Source organism: Ursus arctos, unplaced genomic scaffold, assembly GCF_023065955.2.
Source record: "Ursus arctos isolate Adak ecotype North America unplaced genomic scaffold, UrsArc2.0 scaffold_2, whole genome shotgun sequence".
In the NCBI taxonomy this organism is placed as follows: domain Eukaryota; kingdom Metazoa; phylum Chordata; class Mammalia; order Carnivora; family Ursidae; genus Ursus; species Ursus arctos.
In genome coordinates this window covers 15672164-15698483 of record NW_026622874.1, presented here as the reverse complement: position 1 = coordinate 15698483, position 26320 = coordinate 15672164, and the positions used below count along the sequence as shown (strand labels likewise).

Genomic DNA, 26320 nt, shown 5'->3' with positions numbered 1-26320 from the left:
AACAATAAGTGATCATAGTGTTAAAACTTCTCTGGGTTTGTTCTTGGACTCCCATTGCACTAGCAATGGAGAGTCAAAATACCATGTTCTAAAGTCACTTGTAAGTATCGTGTTTGTCACAACTTGGTATGTTAGGTTTGTTTTCAAATGTTATGATTATTTTTTATTTAGCTTTTAAATTGTTAAAAAGTCAAAACTACAGGCAAAAGTACACCCAAGTATGGTTTCCATCCCACCTTGTTCTTTTCCCTACTGGTAATCATTTTTATTAGTTTTGGGTTACTCTTCTGGTTTCTTTATGAAATAAGTATGTGTTTGTCTGTGTATTCACATTTCTCACCCTTTTGGACACTAAGGTAAGTATACCATAAACAATTTTCTGCACTTTGCTTTTCGTATATCCTGGTCGATCATTCTGTGTATGTAGAAATAATCTTCATTTTTGTGACTGTACAGACCCCCTGTGTAGACGTATCTTTTTATTCAGCTAGTCCTCGATTAATTGACATTTGGGTATTTCTATTTTTTTGCATTTATCATTCCAAATTTTTGCCAGTGTTAGCTGTGGGAAAGAGCCCAGAAGTAGAATTGTGAGTCAAAGCATAAACGCGTATATAATTCTGGTGGGTATTAACAACTGCCCTTCTGTAGGAGTTTTAACTTTACAACCTTTATTCCATTTCTATATTAGGTATTTCCCTGTACTCTCAACAGGTTAAACTTTGGAAGTTTTTCTCGTAAAAGATAAACAATGTTTTTGTCTTCTGAACAAGGGGAGCATCTTTTGCATATGTTAAAAGGTACTTACATTCTTTTTTCTGTGAACTTAATTTGGAAATCCTATCAGTATGTCATGTTTTGGGGGTTACTGTGGAGTTTTTTTGCCATGTGAACATTATGTAGTTAAAATTACTGATACTTATAGTTTTATTACTTCTAGATTTTAAGGCACACAGTATAGTTTTTCTCACTCTTAGGTTAAAGTGGAGTTCTATGTCCTCTAGTACTCTTAAGTCTTCATTTTTACATTTAGATCTTTGATCTGTTTGGCTATTACCTCAAATGCCCAGCTCTCCTGCAGTTTTGAAATGCTGTTACTACATTCTAAAATTTTCCTATGCCTTGGATCTTTTTCTGTTCTGTTCCAGTGGTCTGTTTATTCATGTGCCAATATCAGAGCTTTTATTATAGAAGTTGTGTTAATTTTTTTTTTTGAGGTTATGTTAAGCAGTTACCCTATATGTTAATTTTAAACCCTACCAACTTTTACCCTCCCACTTTTACCAAATTCTATTAATTGTAGTTTTGGTTAATCCTCTTGGATTTTTCCTCTGTGTGTTTAATCACTTTCTCTTATCTAATTGCATTGACAAAGACAATGTAGTAATGGAGATCACTGGCATCTTGCTCTTAACTCCGGATTTTTAGGGGGAGTAATTCTAAAAGAAATCCTCCCTTTAATAAAAAGCCCTTCCTGACATACTCCTGGATAGACAGAACTATTCCATTGAACAAAAATCTAATCAACTTCAATGAACAAAGAAATAGATGGATCTTTTATTTTTGCTTTATGGTTATTGCTTTTTAAAGTCATCTGATCCATGGCAACTAATTGGTACTATACAAAGATGTGTTCCTTTTCTTGTCAAGTTTAGATTTAGTGTTTATTATTTCTAAGCATTTAAATCTAGAGAAAAGTATTTGTGATTGGATTAGTAGGCCATGGTAACGTGTGGTATATCAGGCTGCTCACAGAAAAGAAAACTATGGCAACCTTGAAGCACACAGGTACGAATTTGCATTTTATGCAAAAAATTCAGGTTTTATTTTTACTTATTCTTACATTGGTGGGAGCTGATATCAGGAACTTATAGGCAAACAAGAACTTTTGTTTTCTACCTCTTAGCTGAACAAAAATACACACAATGTGGCATTATCATTAGGCAAGACTTGCTTTTTTACATTTCACACAAGAATACAATATTATCCCTTTTTAAACAGAATGCCCAGATTACTAAGGAAACCATCTTTGGAGGAAATGTTTAATAAGCATATTTTATTTAAATAATTCCTCCAGGAGGAAATGGGAGAATCACTGCCTTTACTTAGAAGATGACTGTGTAAGTAAGTTATATGTCGAATTTATCTGTGCAGCTTACCATTTCCTCATTGGAAACATCAATATTTCCACTTCACAGTTCCCAAAATGACTTTAAAGTCTTAAAATTCTGTGTCTCCTTTGGCTTGCTTCTCTCTTGATTCCACCCAAGCTTTATTAATGGTTCGCTTCATATCATCATCTCCATCTTCATAAATTTTCTTTAGAACATTCATCAGTCCCTCACTAGGATCTGTTTCAGTGTCATAGGAGGGCTTTCTGTGAAAAAGAAAACACAATCAGTAATGGAGATAGATCTATATCTAAATGATCCCATTTACTGATATGGTCCTCAATATAATTAATGCCTGTAGTTCAATCAATCAACACCCAAGCAGGGCCAATTTATATTCTTCATTTATCTTATTCAGGGCCAGATTGTGTAACTGGGCACTGAGGATACAACAAGCGAAAAGACATGGTCCTGTACTCAGGTAATTTGTTCTAGATTTAAAATCAAATCAAATCAAATCACTCTAGCCAACCAAGTGCACCGGGCTACAGGGGAGGAGTGAGAAGGAGGAGGAAGGCTAAATGATTTGACGTAGGGCATCGCCACTGCAGGACATTTCAGGCAGAGGAACAGTCTGACCTAGAATGGAAGTATCTTTAAATAAACACTTTTTAGAAGAGCCATTAAGTAGGATAAAAATACTCATTCACTCCACACCAGTGACAGTGAAACTAATTACATATGAGAAACTGCTGTGGAATTCAAAAAGTTGATCTAGGTATCTGGACCTCTCTTGGGATTAATGAAATGGAACCTCTGGGAATAGACACAGAATCTGTATAGAAACAGCATGGGTGGGGCACCCAGGAGGGGGTCGGTTAAGCGTCCAACTCTTGGTTTTGGTTTCAGCCCAGGTCACAATCTCAGTCAGGGTGGAAATGAAGCCCTATGTCAGGCTCGCGCTGGGCATGGAAACTGCCTGGGATTCTCTCTCTCCCTCTGCCACCTCCTGCCCCCTCCTCACACTTGCTCTCTTAAGAAGAAGGAAGAAAAAGTACCACTGGCCCAGGATTAAGAACTAATACAAAAAAGCCAACCAAAACTAAGCCCTCCATAAAAAGCAACCTGCTGTATCCATGCCCTCCTTAAATGTGGACAGTAGAAAGATACAAGATGATTGGGTTACTCAGTGGACATTAAGAGGTAAATGGTCAAATTACAGACTATACAACTCTTATCCGTAACAGCAAAGTGTTAAAAATCTACAATCCCAGCAAAGAATACATTTAAATTCTTAAAGAAATGACAGTAAACTCACTCTTTCTCTTTGCATTCTTTTTCAACCTGAGTCAGGTAGTCCCACCGTGTGTTTTCTGCTTTCTTTCTACATAAGATAAGAACTGTATCTGTCTTGACCTGGAAGAAAAACAGGAAAACAAGTACAACTTACAACACATGGAGATAAGCATGGTTATTTGGAAAATATTTACTCAAAGTTACTATTATGTGTAGGACCTGTTTTAGGTGGTAGTGATACTTTCAGGAATAGGACTCATGAAAAGAGAAGACCATAAACAAGTGAAACGAATACCTTCAAATATAAAGACAAAAATAAAGACAAAGAAGGTGTTAATGGGGTTTGGGGGAGGAACTTCATTAGGAATGGCCTCTGTGAGGTGAAATCTGAGCTGTGGCCCAAGATCCAGAAGAAAGGGCACAGCAAGGAGAAAGGCTATAAAAAGGAGTAGTGGGGTTCTGGTGATTGAAGGAGAGAGTAATACAGTAACGGGGATCAAAGACAGGCGGAAATGGAAATAATATACAACTCTTTCAACAATGATCCATATAATTCCTAATTGAGTATTTGTTCAATGATGGGATTAATGGATAAAGAAGGAAGCAGTGAGACACAAGCTAATTAAGTTATATTCTAATACTGCCTTTAAACTGGTATAGAACTATAACTATGTAAGCACGGATGGCAGAATGGCACCTCTATTACTGAAGTAGAAAAGAGATTATCTGAGTTAGTGAGAAGTGTGAATAGCAGTTTAAAAGGCCATTTATTTTTTTTGGATTTTACTACTTCTAATTAGGCTGAGTGCTTAATTAAGTCCTTTTATTATCAAAAATTTAGATACATTGCTTCTGATAATAGCTACCATTAATTTAAGCACTTTATATATATTTCACATCAGTATATAATTTCAGCTTTGTAAAATAAACTATTCTCATTGTACAAACGAGGAAACTGAGGCACAGAATGACTAAGTGAGCTGCCAAAAAGTAACAACTAGTAAGTGGCAAAACTGGCATCAAAACTCAAGTCTCACTCTTAACCAATTTTAAAAGTTTATTCCCTTCTTGATTTTAGTGCAATATTCTTACAATCACCTATTCTTCTAGAGGCAGGAGTTGACAAAGGGCCAGGTAGTTATTATTTTAGGTTTCTGGCACAGCTACTTAATTCTGCCATTACAGTGCAATCACTGGCCCAGACAACACATAAACAAGTGAGCACGGGCACGTTCCAATAATACAGCCATCAGGCTGTAGTCTGCTGATCCCTGATACAGAGGATAAATTAATTCTAGTTCCTCTCAATTCTAAATCAACGAGGTTCAACTTAATGAGGTTTCATAATATAATGACAAAAAAGCACACTTACTTTTTTTGAACTGCCTTCCACAGAGATGGGTTTTAAGAGATTGTTCACAATCATGGAGTAACTCTTCCCATTTAAATTCTTTACCAAAAGATCAAATGACCTATAATACAATAGTAAATACATTATGTTTCTGGCTCTATGAGAGTTGCTTTATAGCTTTTATGGAAAAAAGCCACAAGTTTTATTTTAGGACGTGCATTTGGCCACCGCTGGTGATAAGATTAACCTCTTCAAAGCAGGTGTAAAGGAGAATTCTAAATTTAAGCAGTTTTAGAAACTGCAAAGAAAAGAACCAGTAATAAAGCAATCTCTGACTTAATGATCACTGTATTTCCCATCGTGAGAACTCACCTCTCTGTGAAATGCACCTGCACATTCTCAGTGGGGACTTGATGAACTCCAGTTAAGGTAATGTAGATTTTCACAAACTTATCTGACTGATCCCATCCTAGTAACAACAAAAAAGGGACATGAGTAAAATCTCATATTATCTCTAGAACAGCAAATGCATATGGCTCCTAAAACTGGAGAAAACTAAATTCTAATAATAGAAACATGGGAAAAATTAAAATGTAACAGACTTTCTAGATGGAGAAATTGAGCTTCATAACAGTTAAGTAATCTATCCAAAGTTAGGGATCTAGCTAGTGGTAGAACTCTGATTCAAATCCAGGTTTACACAAAGCCCGTGGGTTTTTTATTCCTTAGAATAAGGAATGTGATCATTAAACACATTCCTTAAGAGTAGCTCATTTTTATAACATCACACACAAAAAGAAACTCAAAATGGATGAAAGGCCAAAATGTGAGACGTGAAACCATAAGCTCCTAGAACAGAACACAGACAGTAATGTCTGGCACTGGCCATAGCAACATTTTTCTAGATGTGGCTCCTGAAGCAAGGGAAACAAAAGCGAAAACAGTACGACTATAATAAAATAAAATGCTTCTGCACATAAAAGGATCATCAATCAAATGAAAAGGCAACCTACTGAATGGGAGAAGGTATTTGCAAACGGTCTATCTAGTAAGCGGTTAATATGCAAAATACAGAAAGAACTTGCATACAACTCAACACCAACCCCCCCCCAAACAAAATGGGCAGAGCACCTGAACAGACATTTCCCCAAAGATGACATACAGGTAGCCAACAGACACATGAAAAGATGCTCAACATCCCTAATCAGGGAAATACCAATCAAAACTATAATGAGATGTTACCTTACATCTGTCAGAATGGCTAGAATTAAAAAAACAAAAAAACATGAAATAACAAATGTGGATATGGATGTGGAGAAAAAGGAACTCTTGCACACTGTTGGTGGGAATGTAAATTGGTACAGCCAGCGTGGAAAACAGAATGGAGGTTGCTCAGAAAATTCAAAATAGAAATACCATTATGATTCAGTAATTCCACTACTGGGTATTTACTCGTGGAAAACGAAAACACTAACTTTAAAAGATACATGTACCCTTATGTTTACTGCAGCATTATTTATAATAGCCAAGAGAGGGAAGCAACCTAAATGTCCATCAACAGATGAATGGATAAAAATGTAGTATATATGACAATGGAATTATTACTCAGCCATAAAAAAGGAGAACTTGCCATCCACAACAGCATGGATGGACAGAGAAAGTGTAAGTACATCAAATGGATAAAGTCAAATACCATATGATTTATCTGTTGAATCTATAAAACCAAACAAAAGCAGAAACAGACCCATATACTGAGAACAAACCAATGGTTGCCAGGATTAAGGGGTGTGGGAGGTACAGGCCTCTAGTTATGGAATGAATAAACTGGGGAGAATAAAAGGTACAGCGTAGGGAATATAGATGATATTGTAATAGAATTGTACAGTGACACTTCTGGTGAGCAAAGCCTAACACAGGTGCTGAATGTTGTACACCTGAAAAGAATGTCTCACTGTGGGTCAACTACACTCAAAAAAATTGAAAGAGCAGCTCATTTTCTTTTTGTGGAAATTTTGTCCTATACCTAAATAGCAATAATTCCTTTAAAAAAAAAAAAAAAGATTTTATTTATTTATTTGACAGAGAGAGACAGCCAGTGAGAGAGGGAACACAAGCAGGGGGAGTGGAGAGGAAGAAGCAGGCTCCCAGTGGAAAAGTCTGATGCGGGGCTCGATCCCAGAACGCTGGGATCACGCCCTGAGCCGAAGGCAGATGCTTAACGACTGAGCCACCCAGGCGCCCCTCAATAATTCCCTACTAAACCAGATGTCTAAACGTCAGTATTATCTAATTCCATAATCATTTCTACTTCTCTAAACAGTTCAAAGGCAATCATCACTTTCTCAGTTCCCTTCCCTGATGGTAAAATAGGGAGTCCAAATCATCCAAATCTAATCTGACTAACCTAAATGAATTCCGTCAACTAAACATACAAACTTCACATAAAAAGCAACTAAAAATGTTTATGTATTTATTATATAGGCGTGCTCTATATATCCCTGACTGTTCCTTGCTTAGTCCAATAGAAATGTAATGTTAATCAAAAAAGACCTCCGAGAGGGTTCTGCAGACCTTCATCTAGTTTCTTCCATTCATTCGATCCATCTTCCACATTCAGAACAGTTTCTCCCTTAACACAAATCAAGGTTACTGAGTATATGCCATAATCCTACAAGCTCAGACCAGCTTCCGATAGTCAAATAGTACACAGCATATCTCCTTTTTGTACTATACTACATCACTTTTTTTTAAAAAGATTTTATTTATTTGAGAGACAAAAAGAGAGAGCACAAGATGGGGGAAGGTCAGAGGGAGAAGCAGACTCCCGCTGATGGGTGAGCCCGATGTGGGACTGGACCCTGGGACTCTGGGATCATGATCTGAGCCAAAGGCAATCACTTAGCCAACTGAGCCACCCAGGCACCCACTATACTACATCTCTTAAGCATAACACACACTGCTTTTCATTATAACAATACAGAAAATACATGCTGCCTTTCATGGCTCTATGCATGTCATCTGCTCACGTGATCCCCCTCCTTTTCTTACACTTGCCAAACTCATCCTTCAAACTCAAAATATCTAAGTCTCCATTTCCATCCTTCAGTCTTCCATTACATCAGCTATATTCCCACAAAACTTCACAAATCCCTATTCACTTCATTCGAGCAAATATTAAGTAATTACTATGTGCTAGATACTGGGAGCACAAAGAAAAACGACTGTTCTCCCCTCAAGAGAGCTCAGCAGATTCAAGTTGCGCTGTTACAAATTATCTACTGAGAGAAAATGGTATCATTACATGTTATAGTGTTAGCTGTGTGTCTGTGTCCTAACCACACCATGAGCAAGGACTGGGTCTTGGTCACTACTGTGTATCCACAAGCGCAAGCACAACAGTGGCATAGATTAGGCACTCAGAAATGTTTCTCGAATTTGCCTAGATTCCTTTCCTTAGATAATACTGGTGGTCGTTTGGCAAAGTAAAATGCAAAACAGGATTAAAACAAAAAGCTGTGTTCCTTATATGCTGAACATATTTCAGGATGGGTTCATTCTTGTTTACTCATTATACAAAACCTTCTTGCTCTTGTTGATAGCTTTTAAATCTATTCTTTCCTTTTTCATCTCTTCTAAAGCATCTTAATAAATAACAACGGGTCTTCTCTTTCAAACTACCAAAAACAAACGGACTGTTTTAAAAACTGACTTTGTTAGTGGGTCAGTACTCAGGAGTAAGTTGCTGGGAGGCAGAAAGAGCTGGAGGTAGGGTACTGAGTCATACCGTAATTACTGATTTTCACTGTATATCCTGTTGTAATAGGAGCAACCACAGCAGCTGGCTTTTCACTGTCAAGAAGTTCTGCTTTTCTCTGTGATTTCTGTTGCATCTTGTTCTTGATTTCTGTCTCAATCTTGGCTTTTTCAGCTGTAAGGGCATCACGTACTCTTTTCCTAGTGGCCTTTTCCAGCAGCACCTTCACCTCTTCTAGATCTTTCTGTAGCTGTGTTAAAATAGAAGGTAGGTTAGCTATGATAAATAAAATGATAGCTGGATATTGTGCCTACTGGTCATTTCAGTTTACTGAAGAGCTAAGAATTAAGAGATTCATTTACATTTTCTAGGGTTGGGTTGCTACCTGAGATTCTTTTCTCCAGCCTACTGAACTGTGTAAATTAACTGAAGCTTCCTATTTTTTTTAAAAGAAAATTAATCTTAAAGTAACAGTAATTAATCAAGCCTAAATTTTCCAGTTTGCTAGCTGTTATCTGCCTCTGTTTTAGAACATTTTATTTACAAGGTACTGTTGTGATTCATAAAGTTCGATGAAGGAATCTCAAAAAAACTTATGGATTTCCTTATAACATCTGTTCCTAGTCATCAGGTATTAGGAATTTTAAAAATCTTAAAAAAGATGAGCGAATACACGATGAACATAGTGAAATGCTACAGCAACTTTACTGAGGTAGTCCTTTCTGTGACTGTTACTCACTGGTTCCTACCCCAAATACTTACTACACATGAAAAAGTTTGCATTTTTAAGAGATGAAAAAATAAAGACATATATCAGCTTTTAGGAAAAAGTCTTGTTCTTAATCTTCAGGTTAATGTTGCAGTCAAAAGTCTGGGTCCTGGCTGCACCATAGAGGAGAAAAACCTAGGCAAACAATCCAAAATGCAACACAGTCCTGGGATCGCTGAAAAAACCACCTGTTCTTTTCTCCTTGTGCCAATACATCGCCTACCAGTGTCTATTTCTACTTTCTAGAGAGAGCGCCAACATTTTATGAAGTTCAAGAGTTAAAGACACTTTTAGATAATTTATCAGCTTAAAACCTTTCCCCATTATCCTCTAACATACTGCAAATGCATAAAATCCTTACAAAGGTTTCATTTTCCTTAAATAACTTTACATTCTGACTTGATAATAGCAACTTGACATTATACACTATAGCCTCAGAGCATATAAAAAACCTCAATATAGGGGGGCGCCTGGGTGGCACAGTCGTTAAGCGTCTGCCTTCAGCTCAGAGCGTGATCCCAGAGTACTGGATTGAGCCCCACATCAAGCTCCTCTGCTGGGAGCCTGCTTCTTCCTCTCCCACTCCCCCTGCTTGTGTTCCCTCTCTCACTGGCTGTCTGTCTCTGTCAAATAAATAAATAAATCTTAAAAAAAAAAAATATAAAAATCTTTAAATGCTTGATAACTCAGTATAATGTCCAAGTAGTATTTATTTATTTATTTATTTACTTATTTATTTATAGATTTTACTTATTTGTCAGAGAGAGAGAGCAAGCACAAGCAGGGGGAGCGGCAGGCAGAGGGAGAAGCAGGCTCCCTGCTGAACAAGGAGCCCCGATGTGGGACTTGATCCCAGCACCCTGGGATCATGACCTGAGCCGAAGGCAGACGCTCAACCCACTGAGCCACCCAGGTGTCCCGTCCAAGTAGAATTTTAAAGTCTTTGTTTTCTTAAGTCTTAAAAATGTAGTAAGAGAAAAACAAATGATTTTTACCCTGTCTTTCATTATCTCATTTAACTCTGATGCCCTCATTTCACCTATCAGTAACTACTAGGATGGTAAATAAAAAGTCCAACTGTGGCAGTCTCCTGTCTTATCTACTCCCCTCACCCCCCAAAACTCATATTACTAAGACAAAAAATCCTGCAATTTCATCTTTTGAGCACAGAACCAAGATGCTTTCGTACAAAGCATCATATCTTATTATAATCTAAAAAAATTCACATTGATTCTAATACCAATATAATAATCTTGAAATGTAAAATCAGTAATTTGTTCCTGAGTAAGGATTCACTTAACAACAACAACAAATAGAAAATATATCAAGTCTTTTTTTTTTTTAAGATTTTATTTATTTATTTAACAGAGACAGCCAGCGAGAGAGGGAACACAAGCAGGGGGAGTGGGAGAGGAAGAAGCAGACTCATAGCGGAGGAGCCTGATGTGGGGCTCGATCCCGTAACGCCGGGATCACACCCTGAGCCGAAGGCAGACGCTTAACCGCTGTGCCACCCAGGTGCCCCTATATCAAGTCTTAAACAACATGTTTTATTTGACTGGATAGGAATCCCTTTTCTAGCAGGCTTCTTTAACTCAGAGAATTAAGCAAGGGACTCTCAGGCCCTGTTGATAGCCCGTTTTGGCTCTCCCCTACTACGAAAGGAAGGGACCCACTGCTAAGTCTGAAGCAACCTTCCAACGGGCCTTTTTTTAATTCCACAGTGCTGTTATTTACAGACCTGAAACCAGTAAAATCGATCTCTTTGGTACTTTTCCTGCACACATACTTGAAGATGTCATAGATACAGCAGTTTCTCATCTAATTTACCTCAGCATTCATCTGTTTTCCTTATGCAGAATCACACATCCCTTTTATCCCCACCCATAAACACATTCAAGCTTTATCTTATTAATTTCTGAGTTCTTCACCAGGAAGCATTAAAACCAAAGTGCCTCAAAATGAGCAAAGGACTTGAACACAGCCATCAAGCAAATGAAAAGATGCTTAACATCCTTAGTCATTTAGGAAATGTGCACCGAAATCACAACAGGAGGCCACTTCACACCCACTAGGAGGGCTAACATCACCAACCCCCCCCCCCAATAACAAGTGTTAAGAGGGTGGGCGGATACTGGTACCTTCATACATAACCTGTGGGAATGTCAAGTGGTGCAGCCACTTTGAAAAGAGTTCACATGCTCCTACAATTCCACTCCTAGGTACGTACCTCACAGAATTGAAAATACGTGTCTACATAAGAAGTTGTACACAGTATTCATAGCGGCACAGCTCATAACAGCCAAAAATCAACCATCCAAATGTCCATCAACTGATAAAGCAGAAACAAAATGTGGTATATCCATAAAATGGAATATTACTCAGCCATAAAAAGGAACATGCCACGCCAGGGATGAACTAGAGATCATTTTAAGTGAAAAAAGCCAAAAGCAAAAGGCCACATTCTTTAAGATTCCATTTATATGAAATGTCCAGTACAGACAAATCCAGAGAGACAATCAGTGGTTGCTGGAGGGAGGGGAAAGAGGAAGGGACTGCTCAAGAGACACTTAATAGGTTTCTTTTGGGGATGATGAAAATGTGGAATTACACAGTAGTGACAGCTGTGCAACACTGAATTTACTAAAAATAAACAGTACACTGTAAAATGGTTAAACAGTAAATTTTATATCAAACCAAAACAACCCCTGAAGTGTGTATTTTTAAGTACCTCAACTGAGAAAAGTCACTTATTTTGAAGAGGATTAATAACTGAGCTATCCATATGTGTGACTGTGAAGTCACTGTAGAGACCGTTTCCTCAGGGCACATGGAAACCCAAGGCCTATCTTTAACAGGTAACATAAACCTGGGGGAGGTATCCAGTGTAACACACACACACACACACACACACACTCCTCATTTAAAGATTTTTAGACTTCCAAGTCAAGTTTGAGATTTCTCAGACTTGTTCATATTGAGGAAAAGACTTCCAGAAAACAAATCTAGTTAATACCCAACACTTTACTGTGAATAACAGTATCGTGTGTTTGCACCCTACTTAGGCCAGGAAAAGAGCAATGCAAATACTACTATTCCCATTTTCTAACTGTGCAAACTAAGTCTTCAAAAAGTTAAGCCACCCCTGTTCAGCGTCCATAGAGCTTAAAAGAGAAAAAGGCTATTTCCCACCGCTACTTACAAGTAACTTTCCAATTTATTTTTAAAACGCATACAGCAGATCGCTGTTTGCCAAGCACTGTTTTCGACACTGAGCACTATTAGCTGTTCTAACTCTGTGAAATGGACACGACTGTGGCACAGAGACGCGCAATAACATGCCCAAAGTAACCCAGCTACTCCTGAGTTGAGAAAACAGGTCTAGAAGTCAAACGCCGGGAGCAAAGCCTTCTCACCTTCCAACCGCCTTCCACGGTGGAACGACCCCGCGGTTTCTGCAACGAGCGTTAAAGCAGCCTCACGTTCTCCGGCTCGCCTAGCGGGAGCGGACGGAGTCTGAGGAAAACGTGAAGGTGCCCAGCTCGCCCAGCTCCACCGCGGGCACTACCTGCAAGCCAGGAACCGCCACACAGCCCCGAGCACCCAGCCGGCAGGGACCACCGGCAAGGCCGGGGCTGAGCGCCGGGTCTCCATCGGCAACTTTCCCGGGGCAACCGAGGCCCGAAGCCGGCAGAGGCCGCTGCAGGTGGGCGGCTGGGCGGCCGAGGCCAAGCTCGGGGACTGGACGACGCAGAAGGGAGCCAGGAAGGCGGCCGCCGGGCACCTCAGCTCGGGAAACAGGGCGGGGGGGGGCGGGCGCGAGTGCCGGGCGACGGTGTTCAGAGCCCCGCACGGCCGAGTGAGGAAAATGAGGCCGGACCCTTACCTCTTCCAAAGCTGAAGCCATGGTCAGGCTGATCAGGCAAGGCCCGAGCTGCAGCCACACAGGGGAGAGAACAGGAAACACCGCACCGAACGCGCTAACCCGGACGCAGGCCCCACCCGCACGAGTCGCAGCGCCCCAAGCCTGCGCGCAAACCCGACCCGGCGCGAGACCAGGCCCGCCTCCCGCACGCGGCGCCTCTGGAACCTTCGCGAGTCCGACGCCGCCGCAAGCCCCCCCACCCCACCCCGCGCGCCTCTCTTAGCCCCGCCCCACCAAACCTGGTCCCGCCCCGCCCGCCGAGTCTCCTAGCAACGCTCAACTCTCGCGAGCAAACCAGCAACTCGAGAAGAGTAACGCCTCTTCCTCCCCGCCTGGGCAACTGCACGTGTTATACTTTGACCTCGCGTGTCGCGGCTGCGCAGTCGCAGCTGAGAACAGCTATCTTGACGTACCTTAACCCAACCCCGGAAATAACGTACTGGTCTTCGGGGTCCAAATCGGAAGTTGACTAGAGAGTCAGCTGTTTCCGTCCCCTTTAGGGCACCGGGTCGGCTAGGCAGCCATCTTATTTAAAGCATATTTGTGGGCGTCTGTGAGAAAAGGACCAAAAACGGGGAGAAGGGACAGCCTTTTTATGTTAAAACGGGAAAGAATGAAGATGGTTAGCGTGGAGGATCCTGAAGGGAATAGTTCGGTGTTCAGTGGGTTCTGACGCTCTGGAGACTCACCACGATTTAGCGTCTGCGATATGGTGGCGTCATCACGGAGCGCCACGGGAGGTGCGGTTGCTCTGGCCACGTGATGGGACCCTGTAGAACAGCCAGGGTTTAAAGCGGCTAATGCCAGGTTCCCCCCTCCCCCCGTCTTTGGCCACTTGTGGCCCCGCAATTCTTCAATGACTGTTGAATTGCTCCTAGGGCACCTTCGCCCCCTTCACCGAACATTCTGCAACACTAATTCTAATCCAGGTTTGAATTGGATTTAACTGAGGCTGTTAACTGGAGAAAATGTAGGCTGAGTGTTCCTGGGATTACATTATGTTCCTCCTGTATTTCGTATCATTTTAGCCTTCGGCAGCAGGGTTGGGAACAAACAGTAACCTCTGGGAAGTCAAATAACCCTCACTCAGCTTTATACATCGCCCAAGGTAGCGATTAGAATCATCAAGTCTGAGAAGGAAAAAAGCTACTAGCAAAATGCAGGCTGGCCATTATCATAGTGAAGAAGATTCTGGAGTGCAGTACAAAAATAGACAAATTAGGGGCGCCTGGGTGGCTCAGTCATTAGGCGTCTGCCTTTGGCTCAGGGCGTGATCCCGGAGTCCTGGATTGAGCCCCACATCAAGCTCCTCTGCTGGGAGCCTGCTTCTTCCTCTCCCACTCCCCCTGCTGTGTTCCCTCTCTCGCTGGCTGTCTCTCTGTCAAATAAATAAAAATTAAAAAAAAAAATAGACAAATTACAGCTACTTACAATATGCATGAATCTCACAGACCTGACGTTAAGGGAAAGAAGCCAGATAGAAGAGTTTATGGATTTACTTAAATGAAGTCTAAAACCAGCAAAAGTCATTAGTTAGGGTGTTGAAAATCAGGATAGTCTTTCCTTGGATGGGGAGGACAATGACAGAGCCACGAGGAGGCTTTTGAGGTTCAGAAAATGTCCTGTGCCTTGATGTGGATGTTGGTGACAGGTATGTTCACTTTGTAGAAATTCATGGAGCTGTAAACTGGAGTGCAATTTTTTTGTATGTTATACTGAGCTAAAAGTTATATTTAAGTAGGCGGGAATTTTCCTGAGAAGATGCAATGTTACACTGATACATTACAGTTGTCAAAATTGATAGAATGTACTCCTAAGATCTGTGCATTTTGTTTTATGTTAATTATTCCTGTTTTTTAAAAAGTATCCAGCCAAAGCCTGTAATTATTTATACTTAATAGAACAAATAGCCCATTGCACTGCGTGAAAGCTTGATGTAATACAGTGTTTTTCTAATTTGCTTGATTATGCACCTGGGACAACTCCCCGCACCTCGCCAGATAGCCTAACTAGAAGATATATATATTTTTTATTACTGGTCTTTTTTTTTTTTTTAATTTAAATTCAAGTTGGTTAACATATAGTATTGGTTTCAGGAGGAAATTTTTGTATTCATCACTTCTATATAACACCAGGTGCTCATCCCAGCAAGTGCCCATCACCCATTTTATCCCATCCAGTAACCCTGTGTTCATTCTCTATAGTTAAGAGTCTTTTATGGTTTGCTTCCCTCTCTGTTTTTATCTCATTTTATTTTCTTTCCCTTCCCCTATGCTCATGTTTTGGTTCTTAAATTCCACATGAGTGAAATCATATGGTATTTGTCTTTCTCTGATTTATTTTGCTTAGCATAATTTACTCTAGTTCCATCCACATTGTTGCAAATGACAAGATTTCATTCTTTTTGATGGCTGCATAATATTCCATTGCATATATGAACCACATCTTTATCCAGTCATCAGCTGATGAACATCTGAGCTCTCATAGTTTGGCTATTGTGGACATTGCTGCTATAAACATTGGGGTGCATGTGCCCCTTCAAATCAGCATTTTTGTATCTTTTGGGTAAATAGTAGTGCAATTAGTTGCTGGGTGATAAGGCAGTTCTATTTTTAACTAAAGTTAGAAGATTATAAATACCTTCTATTATCCAGTGACTCCCATATCAGTGTCTTCAGCAATACCCCTCCTCTGAGCTCCAGACTGTCTCTGCTTGGATGTCTGAGAAGTATATCAAATTTAGCTTATCTGAAAAAAGAAAACAAACAAAAAAACCACACAACAAAGATCTCCTCCCAATCGTCTTCACACCCCAAATCAGTTTCTCCAATTACTCTTCAGCTCTGTGAATGGTTACCTCCTGCTCTAATTGCTCAGAAGAAAGAACTCTTTGGCCCAAAATGTCAGTTGTTTTCTCTGAGGTTGAGAAAAATTCTGTGCTAGTTTAAACTTCACAGAGGTAGGATCTTTTTGTTCACCCCATTTCTAGCGCTTAGAACAGAGACTAGCGCAGTAAGCCGTCAGTAAATTTGCTTGAATTAATTTAATAGACCTGGTAATCTGCGTCTCATTTTTATTTTTGTTATTTAAATACTATAATTTCTACTTGGTGAGCCCATACTAAAGCCTGAGCTTCCTTGCAAATCTTCCTTACAAGAAAACTTTTGAAATATGTTGTTCTGTCTCCCTTTGACAGTAATCAAAAGTTTCGTTACAGTAAAATCTCAAAAAGGTGAAATTAAGAATCCCATGCAAATACAAAAGGAACATGTGACAAACATTTTATTCAACTCAGTTAATGAGGGAACCAGTCAGGTATTAAAACTGTTATCCTAGTGTGTTTGCATAATGGATACTTAGAGGCAACTTATTTCTGTTTTTTAGATTTTATTTATTTGGGCAGTGGGGAGAGCAGAGGGAGAGAATCTCAAGCAAACTCCCCGCCAAGCCTGGAGCCTGGTGTGGAGCTCTGTCTCACAACCCTGAGGTCATGACCCGAGCCGAAACCGAGAGCTGGAGGCTTAACCCACAGAGCCACCCAGGCGCCCCAGGACAATTTAATAATGGAATGTTAGTGTAAGGTTGCACAGTTAGATACAAACTGGCTAATGTCCTACAGGGAAATAAGCCATATATAATCTCTGGAGTATCCATTCCACTGAAAAGAAAGTAGGGATTTGCATCCCTATGGGTCATAAATGTACAATTTAACATGTAACCTAAGTATAGAAACTTTAATCAGTAGTGAACCCTGAATTTCATTTACTGTTCATGTTAAGAACACTCATGACTTCTAACTACCAAATTCATTAGATATTTTCTGAATAATTTTGGTTTTACTTTTTACGTACAATTTCTCATTTTTTAAAATACCACATGGACCAAGGCCACCGGGCTGGCTCAGTTGGAAGAGCAGGCAACTCTTGAGCTCGGGGTAGTGAGTTTGAGCCCAATGTTGGGTGCAGAGATGACTAAAAAACAAACAAAAAGATCTTTAAAATAATAATAATAAAAAAATAGCCACGTGGGGCAAACAAAAGAGGTCTGCAGTCTGGGTTTGAACCTCAAACTGTAATTCTACAATCTCTGTTGAATATTCTTACTGCATGCTGAAGTCTAAGAGGAGCTGACTAATCTCTTGGATTTCACTTAGGTTCCATGGGCTTCCAGGACAAACTGCAAATTGGGGTTCTCTGCACCATGCCTCCACTTCCGAGAACCCCTCTGGAGTCCGGCTTGAATTGCGCCATCACCCACTGTGCTGTACTTTGAAGACTTGGCCGCAACTGCCTCATCCAGGATTAGCCAATGTGGTTTTTGCGAGACTTTGGAATTGGGACTCGGAAATGCTAGTCCATCTCTGCTGGTCACTTGAAGAGAAAACATGTGAACTTGGTAGCTGTGCACGAAGAAGCGGGGAAACTTGTTTTCAGAGGGAGACGCAGCAGCAGGTAAGCATTACCTGGCAAGATGAGCAGAAATGTGATTATGCTTAAGTTCCTGATGGCATTCCAGTCCTTGTCCCAGCGCCTCTTCAGGCCTGTTTGGCCTTTAGGAGATGAATTCACCCATTCCTTTTAATTAATTGCCTTATGATTATTTAGCCGTGAGAGTGTCTGGTACGTGCAACCAAGGAGTCTCTACAGAGAGAAGGGGGCCCTTGGCAGTGCTGCTGTGCACAGCATCCTTCCGCAGGGTTTGCCCGCAGCAAACTCCTGGCATACTGTCTCTTTCTAAATGGACTGGAGTCTAGGGTCCGTGAAGAAGCGTTACATAAACATTGGGTTCAGATGATTCAGAACAGTCAACTAGAAACAAATCAAAAAGACGTATATGGACTTCAGAACAAATGTTTATTACTGCTTAATGGGGCCAAAGGGGCAACACAAAGTATTGAAAACATCACGGACTCACAAAAACAGTCACCTTGTTACCTTCTTGGTTGAATTTGTTTATTTCACAAGGCTTCATTCACACATGAAAACAAGATACTAATCCAAGTTCGTAACTGTTATAAAAGTAAACATTTGTTGGGACAATGTACAATAAATTGCACTTTTCTTAACAAGCATTACATTTACACTGATAGCATGTACTATACATAATACATGGAATTATGGAAACATCTAATTGGTCAGTGTTTACAGAGGCTGCTCACTCATGTTTCTTTTATAGTCAGCACTGTTTGGGCCAATCAACTCCTTTATTCTAGAACCTGTTTTCTTTAGAGAAGTCATGGACGAAAATCATAGAATTCACAAAAATAAATGGTACAGAATTTCTACTACCTCCTCAGCAAGGGAAAGGTAGGAGTTGAAAGAAGGGAAGTGATGCTGATTGAGAAACTTCTTCCTTCACTTGAACTGAAGATCCATACATTATGCAAAATACCAAAAATGGAGAAATTGGTGCAAAAGGCTATTGGGTCATCTTGGATTCTGGGACCATCTCCAGCTTTATTCTTGTGCTTTCATGACACCAGAGTCTTGATGCATTTATATACTTATAATTAAGTTGTCTATATTTTATTCCATATATAATATATAGTTATTAAAATTACATTTTAACGGAAAAGATTTTACATAGTAACTTATTGCCAATGAAAAAGGAAAGTAACTTAAAATGTTTATTTTCTACTCAATGATTCTCTTTTCTTAAAGTTTTCAGAATACTACTAATGATAAACTAAGGATGGAGGTGGGGAGAATGGGACATGTTGATGAAGATGTTTTTATAACAGGTAACAAATTCATTCAGAGATACGCTTGACATGTAGTCTTTCAGACGGAAGCCGGGAAGGGGACACCTGACTGGAGTCACTCGGCCACTTGTAAACATCCGCTCTTCTCGTTACAACTCATGAGCCTCGTCTGTTGAGGTGCGGCCCACGTGGAAGCATTCATTTTGGTAACTTTTGCAGAGAGAAGGAAATTCCTAAAATGAAGGGCTTTGCCTGTGTTACATGGAAGTTGCTAGAAGAGAGGAAGGCTGTTCAAGTTCCATGTGGCATCAGCAGGGCAACCAGAGGGGAAGATAGTTTTGTATCTGGGAGTAGGAAACACAGGCCACTGAACTCTCGTTTGGCCGTGTGTGTATTCAGTGGCGTGGCGCCTGGCCGTACAGGAGGCAGGGATCCTCTATGAAGAATTCTACCAGTCACGCACATACACAAGTCGAACAGTGTTCAAATCAAACAACAGCGTTTGTCCGTTCTCTCATTTACTTGTAACTGAAGCAAGAAAATCAGCTATCTTAAGAGTTGGAATTTTTTTTAAAGAGTAAATTCTATAATAGAATCCTCTTGCTAAGTAAGTAAAAAGCATTCTTTCCCAGAGAGAGAAAACAAACAAGGTATCTAATTTTTTTAAAGCTCCCTTCTCCCTTCAAGGGATCCTGAAATCAGACAACTACGTCAGAATCGTCAGTGGGTTGATCTCAGCTGAAGAAAACTCAGTCCCGGACGTTAGTTCCTCGTGCGGGCCTCATCCTCAGGAACTGAACAGCTCCTTTCAGGATCTCTCATCTCATGCCCTGAACTGTGCCTGCACTTGTCTTTCTCACTTTCACTGGGAAATAAAGCCACTAGTCAGTAACTGAAAAATAGTTTAAGAAAATGGAGTAGGGGTTTGAGAAGAATAAATATTAACAAAAGGTACAGAAGAATGAAATTTTTGGGAAAAAAAGAAGCAAGATAAATATTATTATTAACTATTCTCAACATCAGTACAAAGACTGCTTTTGTACTTTACTTTGGAATTTAAGAAAGCCAACGAAGAAATTACGAACTGAATAGCTGGGAGAGGGAAAGAGAGGCCAGAGGCCTATATGATATTCCTATCAGCGTTTTGATAGGCACTCATACACAGAACATTAGGTAACTGAGAATTTCTTTGCATTAAATTATATGTAACTAAATATAACCAAATTGTGCCATGGCTCAGGGTGGGAAGCTAGCAAACATATGCACTGCAAAATTCAGCTGGGTTTTTTTCAGCTTCAAAGAATGTGTTTAACAAGAGTCTCAAGATATAAAAGCTAATGAACTGAACTATCAGATTGAAGTTCGTTCCTTTCATTTATCCTGTAGAATTTAATGAAAAGAGAAATCATCACTCTTCAGAATGCTGCAAGTGTTGGATTTCTGGAGGAATGTATTATACAACATATCCTAGGAAAAGATGAAAAACAATCTAGAATATTTGGAAATTTCCTAGATGTCTGGGCTGATTGATGTCTTTCTAAAAGAAATTCAAGAGCAGAGTAGCAATTTTCAAATATATTTCAAAATAAGTGAAATTAAAACTAATAGTTACTTAATACGGGGAGTGCTCTAGTTTTCAGACAATACACGGGGAAAGACATATGGCTTGGGGTGGTGCTATTATATTGAAGGAAAAATCCTATTATACATCAAATTTTGAATTTTCTTTCTATCTAGTATTGCTACTGACCCAAAGGCATTGCAGTGAGGAACAGTTTAGACTTATGGTACCAGTACACATAGGATATGGAACTGGAGAAGAAAAAAAAAAAAATCTACAGATTGCCATTAAAATATTTTGAAAGAGTTAAGAGAAAATGCGAAAGACAGATTACACATTTGGAATGTATGTACCTGGTGATTTTGTTTAAAGAAAAAAAAAAACGTAAGGGGCTCTGGAACTGAGGCAGGTGTACACGTGAGGACTGGACTTACAGCCATTCTATTTCTCCCTCAACTACCACGTAAGGAAAATGATGCAACTTAGGCATTCTGTGGAATGTGCTGACTTTTGGAAGTTAAAAAGAGCTCTGTACAGTAAAACTATGAGATTCACAAAACATAAAAGAACATCTTTAATTTAGCTGGCCATTTGATAAGGCAACTTGTACAAGGCTTCTTGGAATCAAAGCATAAAGTACCAGCAAAGCTAAAAAATTATCCTACATGATTTACAGAAACAAGTACCAAGATGCAATTTTCTAGCCATTATATTTTACGACAACGAAAAAAGAGATTACCTTTTCTAAATCACCAAGTAGGGAATATCAGAGTCAACACAGACACTCAGAATGCTGGATTATTTTCCTTTTTGGTACCAGGAAATGAATATTATAATGAAAGACGACAGAACAAAACACAATTCTGTAAGAAAAGTATTATTTGATGAGTGTAACAAAGGATAACATCCATTCAGTTTTATGGGTTGTAGATGATATAATAAACACTTACCAATGAAGGCGACTTAACTTTTTAGAGTTTAATGATCATTTTGGAGGAAAGGATCTACTATGAGCAACTTATACTGCATGCTCCTGGAGTTGAGATGCCTCTTATTTAATTTTTACTTCCAAGAATGTGTAACTTTTAATTGCAACATATGGCACGGATGAGAATCACTCTGGCTACAGAGTTTAAGATCCTTTGCAAAGAATTATGTTCAACAATGAAGCGAAGGATGAGTATCAATAAATGTAGTATCAATGTACATAGCTGATGGTAGTTTGGTTGGCGTAAGGACCAGAGCCTCCAAACTAGCTTAGAAAATGGGAAAATTAGTTTTGCTGTTACCAAAGGATTTCCTGCAAGGACTATATATATATATATATATATATGTTAAATATAATTGAAAAAAACTATTTCCACCAACTTTTACACAATAGCTTTACCTTTCCATGAGATATGTATTTCTATAAAGATTTTATATTCAATCAAAAATGTTACCAATTCATTTGCATCTCTTCATCTGGGGTACCAAGGGCACATTTTTAGGGAGATGCAGAAATCAGTAAAAGTTGTCTAACAGTAAACTAAGATAATGTGAAGCTGACCTTTATTTCCCATTTCATAACTTTAAAAAGGTAGAGTATATTAGTGTTTACTTAGCAAATATATGTCAACATTAAATGAAATACTCTGTCCCTGGTTCTCTATTTCATTTGAAGCACAATGGCTGAACCTGGGCCTTTCTAGGCTTCTCCAGTAACGGTTCCCTAAAGCTACAACTCGCAATAGCCACTCTGACTTCACGTTTGCTGGAAGTCACAACTGTGTTCACACGTAGGAATCGGCAATTCCCGTGTAGAGTTTCCCAGAAGGACCTGTTAGAATACTAGGGCCGAATGATTCATCTTATCCTGCATTTATCAAAATCTCTGTTCCTTTCCTCTAGGGTGTTTTCTCAATAGTCTATCTTATTCCATGGTTCTTGGCACTTCATTTCCAGATATACCCAACAGAAAATGAAAATAAACTCATTCTTTTTGGGGGGACTGTTCAATCCCAGGTTTAGTCTTTGGACAGGATTATCGTTTTCCAGGGAGTCATTTTCAGGAAGAAACCTGACAGTCGTCATGAATGGTCCCACAGTGTGCTTTATCTGAATAAATCCTGAAAAGATAAGAGGTTTAGATTTCAATCTTTTTTTTTTTTTCTTTTCTTTTTTTTTTTCTTTTTTTTTGCTGTGACGAATATCATCCTATCACTTCAACCTTGGAATAAAAGACATCTCCATTTTTATGTAAGTTAAAAGTAATTATGAATAATTAGTTCTAAATAAAAAGCATTTAGTTCTGAATTACTTATTTCCAACTAAACATCAGGCATATAAAATAATGGGTAATACTATGATGGAACTGAACACGGCCTTCCATGAAGAAGCTCAAAAGCAGGTATTCAACATAACTCAGGTCAGTTTAAATAACATCCCTTTGCAAAGTGTCAAACGAGAAAGAGTGAGAGCTACTGAGAATCCTGGCTTGCTTTCTGGCCTCTACTTTCCTGCAAAGGGACACCGGGAGACTCCTCCTGGGTTTCTGTCCCTTTGATCGTTGTGCTCTTCTGCTTGGGTGAGGCTGGAACTATGTGCTCTCCTTGGGTGGCTGGGTGGCCAGCGGTGGCTGCAGTGGCTGGGTGCCCGTGGCCGTTTTGATAGAGTTCAGGGTTTTGCTAAACCAAGAGTTTTTTGCAGCTTGGATTTCATTCATAAGGGCTCCTCTCTGATGTTCAAGTTCCTAATTAAGAAAAGAAAATCATCTGAGTTATAAAAGTGTTTTCTCTCTGCCCAAAAACCCAAAGTATAGCTTTTTGGAATCCCCAGGTCTGTATAGCCACAGCTGTCCTCCCACAAAACCCACGAGAGATTTAACTGGCTTCTTAATGCAAGAAAACTATTTAGACTAAAAGAGTTACCACTGAAAGTCAGAATCTGGCTTCCTCTGAACAGTGAAATGAAACCTCATTTTATCTTTTCTTCCCCCTGTGTTTTTCCAAATTTAGGCTTAGGTTACAACACGTTTGAAACAACAGACATATGGATGGACTGAACTTCTACTGATGATGTAAGCATGAATGAGTTCTATTCCAAACACACGGCCTTCGCCCCTGAGAACACCCCAGGTCTAGCACAGAAGCCGTTAAGGGTCACTGACGTGGCCCAGGTTAGAAACATGGCAGGTTATGGCGGTGGGTAAGGACCCTGGGAAAAAGGAAATGTGGAACAGTCCACCAGAAGCCAGGACTGTTTTTCTAATTATGTTATCTTCTGATATGGACAGAGATTTTTGGGGAAAGGGATTTGGTAAAGTCAGGTAAAGAGGAAGGAGAAAAAACTCCAAAAGTGAAGAATGGGTGTCAGCCACTGTTCACCTGTCAGGGCAGGGACAACAGAGAAGGTCTGGCCTCTCATTCTCAGGATCAGCTACCACAGTGGCCGAAGCTCAGTGAGAAGGTACCTCGGCAAGAGAACTCTCAGGGTAACTACAAAAGCATATGCTTACGTTCTCACAGGGTGTCATTTTCATTATTACATTTGCATTTAAAACTATGTGTTTATGTCACTGTTTAGAAATCATGCTGTAAAATGTGACTGTGGACGACGTATCAGTGGGCAAAGAATGTATTCATCGTATGTGGGAACATCTTCGGCGCTGAGCTGTTTGGGCGGATTCCGAGGGACGAGAATGTGTCGAGAGCACGGGCTGTTTCTCTTCTCCTGTGAGCTCGTCGCCGGTCACCGACCTGGATTTTGCACTTGGCCTCCACCAGCTGCAGTTTGGTCTGCGCCAACTCCAGCTCCATCTCCCTCAGCTGCTTCTTCAGGGAGTCCTTCTCATCATCCAGGTCCACCCCCGGCTCCTCCCTGCTGACAGCCACGGGCTTCAGAGCACCCTCTTTGCTGAAAATGTCGCTGCAGTGTTTACAGGCCATCATTTTACCCTGAAAGAGCCAAAGAGAGAACCCCCATCAAACGACTTCACGGCAGAAATAACTTCCTGAAACAAGAGGACATGATTCACATGGAGACACTGCTTGTGGTCCTCAAAGGCAGGCCCACTTCTGAAGGTAATTACTTTTCTTGTGCTGCAACCAAAATGGTTTTAGCACAAAACCCGACTGTGCAAGTTAGCTGCTCCTTGTCTCTTAAGGTGTCTCTAGAGAGACCTGCAAATGGAAAATATTAGAGCATCTCTGTGAAACCTGTTCTAGAAATTCTGTGCTGCCATTCGTCTTTCTAGAGCCCCATGCCATAGGCTCTCCATGCAGTGTCTTCTGAATCCCAGAGTTACTGTAAGACATGTACTCTTCTCATCCCCACTCTAAGTGGAGAAACTCAGAGTTTAAGTAGCTCGCCCACAGTAGACTGAGAAAGGTCATCGTGACTAACCCAAATCTATGCTTGCAACAGAGTTTATGTCGTTCGGTTCAGCTTTAAGCAAAGAGGATCATTACTGTTCAAGGTGATGAACGTAAACTCTGCCTTATGCCTGGCCTGCCAATCAGGCGCACAGCACTGACAGCAGCAGCTCCTCAAGATGGCGGTGCTACTGTTTTCCTAAAATATCTCCAAAACTAGTTTAGAGCTAAAAGATATTACAGAGTATTTGTATTTTAATGTACTACTACATATTATAATATGTCCATAACCGAAACTATACTCCTCTCTTCTCTCTCTCTCTCTCACACACACACACCCCAACTCTGGGGTCATCTTTTCTTTACCTTCTCCCTCATTCCGTATTCAGCTGGTCATTAACTTATTATTTCTTTGACATGTCCAAGCTCTCCTCATCCCAGGCCTGAATCCCTAGAAGTCACCTTCTCAGCCCCCCGATGGCTTTTTTTAAATGTTTTTTTAATTAACATATAATGTCTTATTGGTTTCAGGGGTACAGGTCTGTGATTCGTCAGTCTTAGAGAATACCCAGTGCTCATTACAACACAAACCCTGATTGCTTTCTTATCCCATCCTTCATGCACTCTTCAGATTCCTCCCTGATTAATATTCATTAGACACTTAAAAGATATCCTGTGACTCTCTCCAGAACCTATACGAACAATTAGCTCACCACTGGCACTAAATAGGCACACAGCATGTATCTGTTGTATATATTTATTGTTGACTAAATAAAATGTTAAAGTGGTGGCTTTTGATCTGGGTCTTAAGTGATTACAAGCTTACCAGGCTGGGTAAGCAGTTGTTAGGCTGAACCATCTGCAGGAACAGACTCCCTGAGGAAGGAGGACCTTTCAGCAGGGGGAACACTGTGTGCGAAGACACTGGCCCTTCAGAGAACTGCGGGGCATCTGAGGGGCTCCAGCAGAGCGGAAATGGCCCAGCAGTGAGAGGCAGGAAGGGACAAGGGTTCTCCATGGCCTGTTATAAAGGTTCTCAAATGCAAGGCTATCGAATCCCGATTTCGTCCTATAGAAATGCATTCGCTACACCGTGTGCTCCCCGTTGGAGTGCGAGCAGTGAGCCTCACGAGGCTGCAGCCCGGCCGGCGTGCTGAAGAGCAGAGGTGTGTGGGGGCTGCGGCTTCCCAGCCCGCATCCCTCTCCCCGTCTTCCTTACCAACAGAACTCTGATTTTATTTGGGCTGGCGGTTTGCCCAGTTAGAAGGCGCCATTTCCCACATTCCCCTGAAGCTAAGCGAGGCCATGAAATTCAGTCCTGACAGGCCAGCAAGGTGTGGAATGGAGCTTTAAGGAAGGCCACTGAGAGCTCACCCAGTCGGAGGTGGGCCCTTGTACCCTCTATCGCCTTCTGGCCTAAAATTCTACCCTGGAAGGTGAGCGTGATGGAGGCCACTCCAGCGGACAGGTTTGACTTTCAGGTGACCTTGAGGATGGAAG

At 40.4% G+C, this 26320-nt stretch overlaps 2 protein-coding genes and 1 long non-coding RNA gene across 15 annotated transcripts in view; 1 reads left to right on the top strand and 2 right to left on the bottom strand.

The window, feature by feature from the left end:
- Positions 1 to 1801: 1801 nt before the first annotated feature.
- On the bottom strand, positions 1802 to 13447 carry CACYBP (calcyclin binding protein). 2 transcript variants are annotated; one of them, XM_026509308.4, is made up of 6 exons: positions 13168 to 13447; positions 8543 to 8762; positions 5131 to 5227; positions 4780 to 4879; positions 3430 to 3527; positions 1802 to 2377 (listed from the first exon to the last, which is right to left on the bottom strand). In XM_026509308.4, exons 1-6 carry the CDS (start codon positions 13186 to 13188, stop codon positions 2221 to 2223), a joined length of 693 nt encoding a protein of 230 aa, XP_026365093.1. In that variant the 5' UTR covers positions 13189 to 13447; the 3' UTR covers positions 1802 to 2220. The 2 variants fall into 2 exon arrangements, with proteins under 2 accessions (XP_026365093.1, XP_057171462.1); XM_057315479.1 differs by lacking the exon at positions 13168 to 13447 and adding an exon at positions 12698 to 12810.
- A 242-nt stretch (positions 13448 to 13689) lies between these two features.
- Positions 13690 to 25618, top strand: LOC113262803 (uncharacterized). Of its 2 annotated transcripts, XR_006410658.3 has the most exons (5): positions 13690 to 14857; positions 17360 to 17657; positions 22691 to 22706; positions 23465 to 23526; positions 24033 to 25618. It is a non-coding gene; the product is annotated as an uncharacterized LOC113262803 (long non-coding RNA). The 2 variants fall into 2 exon arrangements; XR_003318932.4 differs by lacking the exon at positions 22691 to 22706 and having other exon boundaries at positions 13710 to 14857.
- Positions 18041 to 26320, bottom strand: part of RABGAP1L (RAB GTPase activating protein 1 like) — a 722910-nt gene continuing 714630 nt past the window's right edge. For 10 of the 11 annotated variants that reach the window (XM_044387902.3, XM_044387905.3, XM_057315474.1 and 7 more), the window contains 2 exons: positions 24206 to 24403; positions 18041 to 23199 (listed from right to left, as the gene is read on the bottom strand). In XM_044387902.3, the coding sequence (XP_044243837.1) occupies positions 23047 to 23199; positions 24206 to 24403 (351 nt within the window). In that variant the 3' untranslated portion in view covers positions 18041 to 23046. The remainder of the gene's footprint in view (positions 23200 to 24205; positions 24404 to 26320) is intronic. The other variant, XR_007191366.2, reaches the window with a different exon arrangement.

What these genes read in the sequence shown, in the direction of transcription:
- CACYBP (XM_026509308.4), bottom strand. Translation starts at nt 13,188, where the DNA reads ATGGCTTCAGCTTTGGAAGAG. An exon ending in AGTGAAAATCAGTAATTACG is followed by an intron (nt 5,228 to 8,542) that starts GTATGACTCAGT and finishes TGTTGTTACTAG; the next exon opens with GATGGGATCAGTCAGATAAG. An exon ending in CAGGTGCATTTCACAGAGAG is followed by an intron (nt 4,880 to 5,130) that starts GTGAGTTCTCAC and finishes ATTGTATTATAG; the next exon opens with GTCATTTGATCTTTTGGTAA.